Genomic DNA, 13,522 nt, shown 5'->3' on the forward strand with positions numbered 1-13,522 from the left:
CAGAAAAAAGAACAATATTTTAATTGTTTGTGTAGCACACTTTGAGGGTGTCACCACCCTTTAACAGACAGACGCACGCTTGTCGCTGCTGCTTTAAGGATGCAGGTGCGGCTACAGCCCACACAATTCACAAAGACAGAAAAAAGAAGAACAATATTTTAATTGTTTGTGTAGCACACTTTGAGGGTGTCACCACCCTTTAACAGACAGACGCACGCTTGTCGCTGCTGCTTTAAGGATGCAGGTGCGGCTACAGCCCACACAATTCACATAGACAGAAAAAAGAAGAATATTTTTATTGTTTGTGTAGCACACTTTGAGGGTGTCACCACCCTTTAACAGACAGACGCACGCTTGTCGCTGCTGCTTTAAGGATGCAGGTGCGGCTACAGCCCACACAATTCACAAAGACAGAAAAAAGAAGAATATTTTTATTGTTTGTGTAGCACACTTTGAGGGTGTCACCACCCTTTAACAGACAGACGCACGCTTGTCGCTGCTGCTTTAAGGATGCAGGTGCGGCTACAGCCCACACAATTCACAAAGACAGAAAAAAGAAGAACAATATTTTAATTGTTTGTGTAGCACACTTTGAGGGTGTCACCACCCTTTAACAGACAGACGCACGCTTGTCGCTGCTGCTTTGAGGATGCAAGTGCGGCTACATCGCACACAAGTCACAAACACATTAAAAAAATAGTTTTTTATTTTTTGGAGCACTATGAGAGTTACACCACCCTTTAACAGACAGACGCACGCTTGTCGCTGCTGCTTTAAGGATGCAGGTGCGGCTACAGCCCACACATTTCACAAAGACCGAAAAAAAAGAACAATATTTTAATTGTTTGTGTAGAACACTTTGAGGGTGTCACCACCCTTTAACAGACAGACGCACGCTTGTCGCTGCTGCTTTAAGGATGCAGGTGCGGCTACAGCCCACACAATTCACATAGACAGAAAAAAGAAGAAGAATATTTTTATTGTTTGTGTAGCACACTTTGAGGGTGTCACCACCCTTTAACAGACAGACGCACGCTTGTCGCTGCTGCTTTGAGGATGCAGGTGGAATCTAGACGGGATTTGGAACCGAGGACACACTACCTCCATCAATTGTCTAAATCCCACTGCACTAATGTCGGATACCGGACGCACGTCTAACACCAACATAGCAGTCAAGGCCTCAGTTATACGTTTTGCTTCAGGATGACTGCTGTCGTACTTCATCCTCATCGCTAGGGACTGTTGGAGGGTCAATTGTTTAGTAAAAGTAGTGATGTTCCTACTTCCTCTCTGGGATGATGAACAACTCCCAGCAGCAGCAACAGCACTAGGAGGAAGTGGTTCTTGATCTTTCCCTATTTTATTTTTATCGGAGAAAGTTTTTTCCTCCATTTATGTTATATTGATATATATACGTGCGGCTAAAGCGCACACAAACACAGAAAATATTTTTTTATTTTTGCTGGAGAGTAGTGCACTTTGTGGGTTACACCACCCTTTAAGAAATGAGCCAGCCGGCTCTTTACTTATGGGACACAGGCGCACGCTTGGCGCTGCTCCTTTGTTGATGCACGTGCAACCACAGTGCACACAAGTCACAAACACAGAAAATATATATTTTTTTGGTTTGGAGTGTACTTTGGGGGTTACAGAACCCTTTAACGGTCAAGCCAGCTGGCCCTTTACTTATGACACAGGCGCACGCTTGGCACTACTTTGTTGATGCACGTGCGGCTACTGCGCACACAATTCACAAACACAGAAAATAATTTTTTTTTTGGTTTGGACTGGAGTGTACTTTGGGGGTTACAGCACCCTTTAACGGTCAAGCCAGCCGGCCCTTTACTTATGACACAGGCGCACGCTTGGCACTACTTTGTTGATGCACGTGCGGCTACTGCGCACACAATTCACAAACACAGAAAATAATTTTTTTTTTGGTTTGGACTGGAGTGTACTTTCGGGGGTTACAGCACCCTTAACGGTCAAGCCAGCCGGCCCTTTACTTATGACACAGGCGCACGCTTGGCACTACTTTGTTGATGCACGTGCGGCTACTGCGCACACAATTCACAAACACAGAAAATAATTTTTTTTTTGGTTTGGACTGGAGTGTACTTTCGGGGGTTACAGCACCCTTAACGGTCAAGCCAGCCGGCCCTTTACTTATGACACAGGCGCACGCTTGGCACTACTTTGTTGATGCACGTGCGGCTACTGCGCACACAATTCACAAACACAGAAAATAATTTTTTTTTTGGTTTGGACTGGAGTGTACTTTCAGGGGTTACAGCACCCTTAACGGTCAAGCCAGCCGGCCCTTTACTTATGACACAGGCGCACGCTTGTCACTACTTTGGTGATGCACGTGCGGCTACTGCGCACACAATTCACAAACACAGAAAATAATTTTTTTTTTGGTTTGGACTGGAGTGTACTTTCGGGGGTTACAGCACCCTTAACGGTCAAGCCAGCCGGCCCTTTACTTATGACACAGGCGCACGCTTGGCACTACTTTGTTGATGCACGTGCGGCTACTGCGCACACAATTCACAAACACAGAAAATATATTATTTTTTTAGCACTTGGGGGGAGCACCCCTGATGGACAGAGCACCACCTGGACAACACTACAGCACCCCTTTAGGACTGGGACACTGCACAGGACTTTGGAGTGGACACAGCCCCTATGGAGAACTGACTGCACAACACAGTCCAGCCAGCCCCTATGGACTTTGAAGTAGTGGACACAGCCCCTATTAACAACAGCAGCACAGCACAACACAGCCAGCCCCTATGGACTTTGAAGTAGTGGACAACAGCAGCACTACACTACACTACACTACACAGCCCTAACTCCCACCCTCCCTCTTCACTGTCCACAGCCGAGTGAGAAAATGGCGCCGACGCGGGTACCTTATATAGGATCCAAAACCCGCGAGACTCGGAAGGCGGGATGATGACGTTTTGCCTCGATTTCAGATCCGAGTCAGGCGGGAAAAGTCGAGCCTGATTCGGATCGGACTCGGATCGGGGGGGCTCGGGGGGGTTCGGATTTCAGAAATCCGAACCCGCTCACCCCTAATATATATATATATATATATATATATATATATACTGTATGTATGTGTACATATATATATACACTGTATGTATGTGTACACACATATATATATATATATATATATATATATATATACTAGGGGTGTGCACCGGCCACTTTTCGTGTTTTGTGTTTTGGTTTTGGATCTGGATCTTTCTTCGTGTTTTGGATCTGGATTGGTTTTGCCAAAACCACCCTTGCGTGTTTTGGGTTCTGGGTTTTGTGTTTTGGATCTGTATTTTTTTGAAAAAAAGCATAAAAACAGCTAAAATCACAGAATTTGTAGGTTTTTCTGCTCCTATGCTATTATTAACCTCAATAACCTTAATTTCCACTCATTTCCAGTCTATTCTGAATACCTCACACCTCACAATAGTGTTTTTATGTCCAAAAGGTTGCACCGAGGTAGCTGGATGACTATGCTAAGCGACACAAGTGGGCGGCACAAACACGTGACCCATCTAGGCGTGAAACTGCAGTGGCAGACAGGATGGCATTGAAAAACTAGGCCCCAAACTGTACATAATGCAAAGAAAAAAAAGAGGTGCAAGATGGAATTGTCCTTGGGCCCTCCCACCCACCCTTATGTTGTATAAACAGGACATGCACACTTTAACAAACCAATCATTTCAGCGCCAGGGTCTGCCACACAACTGTGGCTGAAATGATTGGTTCGTTTGGGCCCCCACAAAACAAGCTGGCAATTTATCTGTCCCTGCACAAACTGGCTCTACGGAGGCAAGATGTCATCCTCATCCTCCTCATCCACCGATTCCTCACCCTCTTCAGTGTGTACATCCTCATCCTCACAGAGTATTAATTCGTCCCTGCTGGAACCACAGGTCCCTCTGTACGTTCTGGAGGCTGGTCTCCCTGGAAGAGTTGATAATTCATTTTATGAACATCATCTTCTCCACATTTTGTGGAAGCAACCTCCTACGCCTTTCGCTGACAAGGTTCCCGGCTGCACTAAACACTCTTTCGGAGTACACACTGGAGGGGGGGCAACTCAGGTAAAATAGAGCCAGTTTGTACAGGGACCTCCAAATTGCTTCTTTTTCCTGCCAGTACAGGTACGGACTGTCTGACATGCCTACTTGGATGCTGTCACCGATGTAATCCTTTAACAGACAGACGCACGCTTGTCGCTGCTGCTTTGAGGATTCAAGTGCGGCTACAGCCCACACAATTCACAAAGACAGAAAAAAAAAAGAATATTTTTATTGTTTGTGGAGCACACTTTGAGGGTTACACCACCCTTTAACAGACAGACGCACGCTTGTCGCTGCTGCTTTGAGGATGCAAGTGCGGCTACAGCCCACACAATTCACAAAGACAGAAAAAAGAAGAAGAATATTTTAATTGTTTGTGTAGAACACTTTGAGGTGTCACCACCCTTTAACAGACAGACGCACGCTTGTCGCTGCTGCTTTAAGGATGCAGGTGCGGCTACAGCCCACACATTTCACAAAGACCAAAAAAAAAGAACAATATTTTAATTGTTTGTGTAGAACACTTTGAGGTGTCACCACCCTTTAACAGACAGACGCACGCTTGTCGCTGCTGCTTTAAGGATGCAGGTGCGGCTACAGCCCACACATTTCACAAAGACCAAAAAAAAAAGAACAATATTTTAATTGTTTGTGTAGAACACTTTGAGGTGTCACCACCCTTTAACAGACAGACGCACGCTTGTCGCTGCTGCTTTAAGGATGCAGGTGCGGCTACAGCCCACACAATTCACATAGACAGAAAAATAAAGAACAATATTTTAATTGTTTGTGTAGCACACTTTGAGGGTGTCACCACCCTTTAACAGACAGACGCACGCTTGTCGCTGCTGCTTTGAGGATGCAAGTGTGGCTACATCGCACACAAGTCACAAACACATTAAAAAATAGTTTTTTATTTTTTGGAACATTTTGAGAGTTACACCACCCTTTAACAGACAGACGCACGCTTGTCGCTGCTGCTTTAAGGATGCAGGTGCGGCTACAGCCCACACATTTCACAAAGACCGAAAAAAAAAGAACAATATTTTAATTGTTTGTGTAGAACACTTTGAGGGTGTCACCACCCTTTAACAGACAGACGCACGCTTGTCGCTGCTGCTTTAAGGATGCAGGTGCGGCTACAGCCCACACAATTCACATAGACAGAAAAAAGAAGAATATTTTTATTGTTTGTGTAGCACACTTTGAGGGTGTCACCACCCTTTAACAGACAGACGCACGCTTGTCGCTGCTGCTTTAAGGATGCAGGTGCGGCTACATCGCACACAAGTCACAAACACATTAAAAAAATAGTTTTTTATTTTTTGGAGCACTTTGAGAGTTACACCACCCTTTAACAGACAGACGCACGCTTGTCGCTGCTGCTTTAAGGATGCAGGTGCGGCTACAGCCCACACATTTCACAAAGACCAAAAAAAAAAGAACAATATTTTAATTGTTAGTGTAGCACACTTTGAGGGTGTCACCACCCTTTAACAGACAGACGCACGCTTGTCGCTGCTGCTTTAAGGATGCAGGTGCGGCTACAGCCCACACAATTCACAAAGACAGAAAAAAAAAGAACAATATTTTAATTGTTTGTGTAGCACACTTTGAGGGTGTCACCACCCTTTAACAGACAGACGCACGCTTGTCGCTGCTGCTTTAAGGATGCAGGTGCGGCTACAGCCCACACATTTCACAAAGACCAAAAAAAAAAGAACAATATTTTAATTGTTTGTGTAGCACACTTTGAGGGTGTCACCACCCTTTAACAGACAGACGCACGCTTGTCGCTGCTGCTTTAAGGATGCAGGTGCGGCTACAGCCCACACAATTCACAAAGACAGAAAAAAAAAGAACAATATTTTAATTGTTTGTGTAGCACACTTTGAGGGTGTCACCACCCTTTAACAGACAGACGCACGCTTGTCGCTGCTGCTTTAAGGATGCAGGTGCGGCTACAGCCCACACAATTCACAAAGACAGAAAAAAAAAGAACAATATTTTAATTGTTTGTGTAGCACACTTTGAGGGTGTCACCACCCTTTAACAGACAGACGCACGCTTGTCGCTGCTGCTTTGAGGATGCAGGTGGAATCTAGACGGGATTTGGAACCGAGGACACACTACCTCCATCAATTGTCTAAATCCCACTGCACTAATGTCGGATACCGGACGCACGTCTAACACCAACATAGCAGTCAAGGCCTCAGTTATACGTTTTGCTTCAGGATGACTGCTGTCGTACTTCATCCTCATCGCTAGGGACTGTTGGAGGGTCAATTGTTTAGTAAAAGTAGTGATGTTCCTACTTCCTCTCTGGGATGATGAACAACTCCCAGCAGCAGCAACAGCACTAGGAGGAAGTGGTTCTTGATCTTTCCCTATTTTATTTTTATCGGAGAAAGTTTGGTCCTCCATTTATGTTATATTGATATATATACGTGCGGCTAAAGCGCACACAAACACAGAAAATATTATTTTATTTTTGCTGGAGAGTAGTGCACTTTGTGGGTTACACCACCCTTTAAGAAATGAGCCAGCCGGCTCTTTACTTATGGGACACAGGCGCACGCTTGGCGCTGCTCCTTTGTTGATGCACGTGCAGCCACAGTGCACACAATTCACAAACACAGAAAATAATTTTTTTTTTGGTTTGGACTGGAGTGTACTTTCGGGGGTTACAGCACCCTTAACGGTCAAGCCAGCCGGCCCTTTACTTATGACACAGGCGCACGCTTGGCACTACTTTGTTGATGCACGTGCGGCTACTGCGCACACAATTCACAAACACAGAAAATAATTTTTTTTTTGGTTTGGACTGGAGTGTACTTTCGGGGGTTACAGCACCCTTAACGGTCAAGCCAGCCGGCCCTTTACTTATGACACAGGCGCACGCTTGGCACTACTTTGTTGATGCACGTGCGGCTACTGCGCACACAATTCACAAACACAGAAAATAATTTTTTTTTTGGTTTGGACTGGAGTGTACTTTCGGGGGTTACAGCACCCTTAACGGTCAAGCCAGCCGGCCCTTTACTTATGACACAGGCGCACGCTTGGCACTACTTTGTTGATGCACGTGCGGCTACTGCGCACACAATTCACAAACACAGAAAATAATTTTTTTTTTGGTTTGGACTGGAGTGTACTTTCGGGGGTTACAGCACCCTTAACGGTCAAGCCAGCCGGCCCTTTACTTATGACACAGGCGCACGCTTGGCACTACTTTGTTGATGCACGTGCGGCTACTGCGCACACAATTCACAAACACAGAAAATAATTTTTTTTTTGGTTTGGACTGGAGTGTACTTTCGGGGGTTACAGCACCCTTAACGGTCAAGCCAGCCGGCCCTTTACTTATGACACAGGCGCACGCTTGGCACTACTTTGTTGATGCACGTGCGGCTACTGCGCACACAATTCACAAACACAGAAAATAATTTTTTTTTTGGTTTGGACTGGAGTGTACTTTCGGGGGTTACAGCACCCTTAACGGTCAAGCCAGCCGGCCCTTTACTTATGACACAGGCGCACGCTTGGCACTACTTTGTTGATGCACGTGCGGCTACTGCGCACACAATTCACAAACACAGAAAATATATTATTTTTTTAGCACTTGGGGGGAGCACCCCTGATGGACAGAGCACCCCCTGGACAACACTACAGCACCTCTTTAGGACTGGGACACTGCACAGGACTTTGGAGTGGACACAGCCCCTATGGAGAACTGACTGCACAACACAGTCCAGCCAGCCCCTATGGACTTTGAAGTAGTGGACACAGCCCCTATTAACAACAGCAGCACAGCACAACACAGCCAGCCCCTATGGACTTTGAAGTAGTGGACAACAGCAGCACTACACTACACTACACTACACAGCCCTAACTCCCACCCTCCCTCTTCACTGTCCACAGCCGAGTGAGAAAATGGCGCCGACGTGGGTACCTTATATAGGATCCAAAACCCGCGAGACTCGGAAGGCGGGATGATGACGTTTTGCCTCGATTTCAGATCCGAGTCAGGCGGGAAAAGTCGAGCCTGATTCGGATCGGACTCGGATCGGGGGGGCTCGGGGGGGTTCGGATTTCAGAAATCCGAACCCGCTCACCCCTAATATATACTGTATTTATGTGTACATATATATATATATATATATATATAAATATATATATAATAGTCAAGAAAGTCCGGCACTCACATAAGGAAGTAACTTGGCCCGGTGCCCTCACAATGCAATCACGCTTGTAGGTATATCCAATAGTGCGGCACTCGCGGCGCTTGGTCAGAAAAATGAATAGCACATACACAGGATGTATATCAACGTTTCAATCTATTTCGATTTTCTTCAGGACATATACAAATTTTGTATATGTCCTGAAGAAAATCGAAATAGATTGAAACGTTGATATACATCCTGTGTATGTGCTATTCATTTTTCTGACCAAGCGCCGCGAGTGCCGCACTATTGGATATATATATATATTTAGACTTAAAGCATAGCCAAAGATAGCTGCATATATTTGGCTATGCTTTAAGCCTAATCTACAAACATTTGAGTGTTGTGCATCTTTATACCATATATATTATGGACTACTTCCCTGGCACCCTCAATTGATGCACCAGTAGAGTGAGTAACCAACTACTCACAATGTATGTATGTACATATACATTTATCACATACAGTACATACATGAATACATTAAAACACTTGCTTCTGGTTCACATACTTCTCTGCAAATTTTAGTTACATTTATTTTATATATATTTTATATATATATATACAATCACAGTGTGGTTGTAAGTGGGAATGTCTATAATATTCTGCCAAGTATTAGGTAATCAGCAGTTGTTGGTATTGATTGTGCACGCACATATAAAAGAGCTCTACATGTGAAGAATTGGATTTTGTGCTTCTTTTCCCTATGGGGTCAGTACATGTAAAGCAATATTAAGATTGGAGAATTGTCTGTGAATGGAAAAAAAATCTATTTGGATGCTGACAGAAAGGAAGGATGCAATAAGCATATAAACCGGGGTTTAGCAAAATTAACTATTTTGAATCGCATTAAAAAAAAAGGCACAAGAAACCCCTGATGTGACCAGACTAGCTAAGGAAAACTATTACAGCTGACAAAAGAAACATTTATCCCAGTTGTAAAAAAAGAAAACTACAGTATAAAACAACTGTTTCTGTGCCTGCCATTAGTCTCATCAGGTAGCACCTCCCATCATATATATAATCAGGTTGTGCAGTCCAGGAATCTTTCCCATATACTCCATTTAATGTGATGTATTGCACATCTGAGGGAAAGGAGACGCCCTCAGTCTGGATTAGCACCCTTCCCTTATTGGTTTAAAAGCATGGAGTCTCGTAATGTATATGCACACTGGTATTAGGCACACTTCTAGGTAAGTCCTACAAGTTATATACTGTAGTGCAACTTTGGTTCATTTTTGGGGTATGGGTCCCCCTGGATTGCTTTGGTTGATCTGTTTCAGGGCACCGCATTATAACACATTTTAACTTTATAACACATTTAAAACCTTCACTGTTTGTTTATTATACATGTACTTCACTTTTTTATTTTCATTCTTTATATGCAGCTGTGGCTGCTCTTAACTATCTTTTTTACACTGCACTTTTCTTACTATGGCGGTGCCCTGGGGCGGCTTAGCTGGGCCAGTTTGGGGGGGTCCTGGCTCTGGATTTGAACTCTAGTATGTTAGGAACCTACCCTAAAGAGGTTACCTGGATATGGTGGGTAGGCCATAACCTTGGCCATGATTATGCTAAAAACCTTTATTGATTGCAAAATGTTATTGCATTTATATATTATCAATAATTTGGAGTTGTGCACCTGAGATTTGTCTGTTTCTGTGCCTGCAATTAGTCTCATCAGTAGCACCTCCCATTATATATATTCAGGGTGTGCAGTCCAGGAATCTTTCCCATAAACTCACTAAAATCACCAAAGAATCCCACAGTGCTTTAGGTATAGCAATCTGCATTCACACAGCATTTCCACAATAAAACTATAAATGCTACACTCCAATAGGCAAACGGATGCAGTAAATATATGCAGTCAAATTGATAAACTATGATGAGATAACAAAAGAGAATTCCTAATTGAAAGCCACAGTACACATACACATATACTGTATATCTGGAATTAACTATATTAAAAGTTAGCTAAATACCTCTCTTACTGTAAGGGAATTAGTGGCATAAATAACAATAAAATACAGGTACTGTAGTGTTTTTGTACTGTGTTGTATGTTTTCTCTGTGTTGAATTCTGTATGAAAAATTGGCAACTTTTTCTTATAAATAAACTCAATAAATAAAACACAGGAGGTATTGAATCAATTGGTATAAATGTCCCAGCATGGTGGCACAATGGTTAGCTGTGCTGCCCCTCAACAATGGGTTCATTAGTTTAATTCCAACCAGTGCCATAGAGTTTGCATATCCCCTCCATGCTTGTGTAAGTGGTACTCCGGTTCCTTCCATGCCTGTGTAATTGGTACTCCGGTTCCTTCCATGCCTGTGTAAGTGGTACTCTGGTTCCTTCCATGCCTGTGTAAGCGGTACTCCGGTTCCTTCCATGCCTGTGTAAGTGGTACTCCGGTTCCTTCCATGCCTGTGTAAGTGGTACTCCGGTTCCTTCCATGCCTGTGTAAGGGGTACTCCGGGTTCCTTCCATGCCAGTGTAAGGGGTACTCCGTTTTCTTCCATGTCTGTGTAAGTGGTACTCCGGTTCCTTCCATGCCTGTGTAAGTGGTACTCCGGTTCCTTCCATGCCTGTGTAAGGGGTACTGTTCCTTCCATGCCTGTGTAAGTGGTACTCCGGTTCCTTCCATGTCTGTGTAAGTGGTACTCCGGTTCCTTCCATGCCTGTGTAAGGGGTACTCCGGTTCCTTCCATGCCTGTGTAAGGGGTACTCCGGTTCCTTCCATGCCTGTGTAAGGGGTACTCTGGTTCCTTCCATGACTGTGTAAGTAGTACTCCGGTTCCTTCCCTTCCTGTGAAAGCCGTACTCCGGTTCCTTCCATGCCTGTGTTCCTTCTATGCCGGTGTAAGCGGTACTCCGGTTCCTTCCATGCCTGTGTAAGCGGTACTCCGGTTCCTTCCATGCCTGTATAAGCAGTACTCCGGCTACTTCCATGCCTGTGTAAGCAGTACTCCGGCTACTTCCATGCCTGTGTAAGCAGTACTCCGGTTCCTTCCACAATCCATAAACATACTGGTGGGTTAATTGGTTTCTAAAAAAAATTGAGCACAATTGGTATGTGTGCATTTATGTTGGGGAATATAGATTGTAAACTCCACTCACACAGGCACTGACGTGAATAACCAAATATTCTTTGAAAATCTATATATGTGTGCTAACTGTAAGTAACTGTTAATATAACTTTACTTTTAGCATAGTATTAGATTAAATGTGTTAACTTACCTCTGCTTTGATTTTATTGTCGCCGAAACATAGATGCTGCAAGTAGGCAGCTGCATTGGACTGTACGGAAGGAAACTGATGTTGTAGCATTTGTATTACTTCCGGCAGTTCCGGATCTCTCCAGCCAAACTCCCTGCAAATATAAAAACAATGTATGCAATTACAACAACATCAATTTGCTTTAACATTCTTACACAACAGGAGTTGTATATGCACAACAGATTGTCATCAACCTATTCCTGTCCTCAATGTGGATGGAAAACTCTAGTAGTTATAGCAGTGATGGGTCCTTTGGCTGATATTTTTTTCCTGCCGCATAAATAATTTTCTCTGCTGTATGGCATGTCAGCCCTAGCTCTTACCTCCTGCTTTATTGCCAGCAGCGCATCTATAATACTTGTAGGATGTGCAGTGTATACGTGCACCTGAGTCACACATCACTCACACTGCAACCATCTACTATACTTCCGCAGCTGCAGAAATCACTGGAAATAAATGACAAAAGTGCCATTTTCCTAAAGATATGCACTGTCGACTTTGGCACAGTGCCAGATTCTCAAAGCACAAGTGCCAGTGTGAGAGGGGGGTTCATGGAGATTACTCAAGCGCCCCTCCTCCATAGATAAGCCTATGTTAATTGGCCACTTAAATTAATTAAGTTCAGTGATGGGGCATGCAATACTTCACAACTGTCCTGATTTTGGAGGAAAATCTAAACATCTCTTTGCTGCTAGATAAAATACCCTTTTATTATCAAATAAAAGAAGAAACATATTACATCTAGCAGCAAATAGGTGTCTAGATTTTAAACACAATTTTCTTCTAAATAAAAGATTAAAAGTACATTTTTAAATCCATGCATTAATCATATGCCTTTCAGAAGAAATTCTCAGCATTGTTCTGCTTTTAATGCTCCTAGATGTCCCAAGCAGCTAACTTCTGCATCACGTGGCCTCCCCCACACAACACCAGTGCCGGCAACATACATATCTCAGAATCAGTGGCGTAACTAGGGGGAGTTGAGCAGAGAGGGAGGGGGGGGGGTCGCCAACCGCACTACCCAGTAACAAACACATCACAGCCGCCACCGGGTAGTACACTCGTACTACCCAGTGGCGGAGTGTTTGTTTTAGCAGCCAATGAGAGTCAGAAAGACTCTCATTGGCTGCTGCACCCACGGCCACAGACAGCGGAGGGCACAGGAGTGGGGATTTAGGTAAGTGTTGTTGTTTTTTTCTTTCCTGTGTCTATTCTATATATGTAAGGGGCACTGCATGGGGGGACCAATACTGGGGGTACTGTATAAGGGGCACTGCATAGGTTGGGCCACTACTGGGGGCACTGAATAGGGGCACTGCATAGGGGGGACCACCACTAGGGGCACTGTATAAGGGGCACTACTGGGGGCACTGTAAAACTGGCACTACTGAGGGCACTGTATAAGTGGCACTACTGGGGGCACTGTATAAGTGGCACTACTGTGGGCATTGTATAAGGGGCCACTACTGGGGGCACTGAATAAGGGGCACTACTGGTAGCACTGCGCAAGGGGGACCCATACTGGGGGCACTGTATAAGGGGCACTGCATAGGGGGAACCACTACTGTGGGTACTGTATAAGGGGAACTGCATATAGGGGACCACTACTGGGGGCACTATATAAGGGGAACTGCATAGAGGGGACCACTACTAGGGGCACTGTATAAGGAGAACAGCATAGAGGGGACCACTACTAGGGCACTGTCTAAGGGGCACTACTGGGGGCACTGTATCAGGGTGCACTACTGGGGGCACTGTATAAGGGGCACTACTGGGGGCACTGTATAAGGGGCACTACTGGTGGCACTGAATAAGGGGTACTACTGGGAGCAATGTATAAGGGGCACTACTGGGGGCACAGCATAAGGGGCACTACTACAGGGAGCACTGCATAAGAGGCACTGCTACAGGGGACATTGCATAAGAGGC

At 44.6% G+C, this 13,522-nt stretch overlaps 1 protein-coding gene across 7 annotated transcripts in view; it reads right to left on the reverse strand.

Moving 5' to 3' along the window:
- CTNND2 (catenin delta 2) overlaps window positions 1–13,522 on the reverse strand; it is a 708,944-nt gene that overhangs the window by 305,191 nt on the left and 390,231 nt on the right. For all 7 annotated transcript variants that reach the window (XM_088445725.1, XM_088445723.1, XM_088445721.1 and 4 more), the window contains one exon: window positions 11,555–11,687. In XM_088445725.1, coding sequence (XP_088301851.1) covers window positions 11,555–11,687 — 133 coding nt within the window. The remainder of the gene's footprint in view (window positions 1–11,554; window positions 11,688–13,522) is intronic.

The sequence above is a fragment of the Taudactylus pleione genome, unplaced genomic scaffold (assembly GCF_031769625.1).
Source record: "Taudactylus pleione unplaced genomic scaffold, aTauple2 ptg000386l, whole genome shotgun sequence".
In the NCBI taxonomy this organism is placed as follows: Eukaryota; Metazoa; Chordata; class Amphibia; order Anura; family Myobatrachidae; genus Taudactylus; species Taudactylus pleione.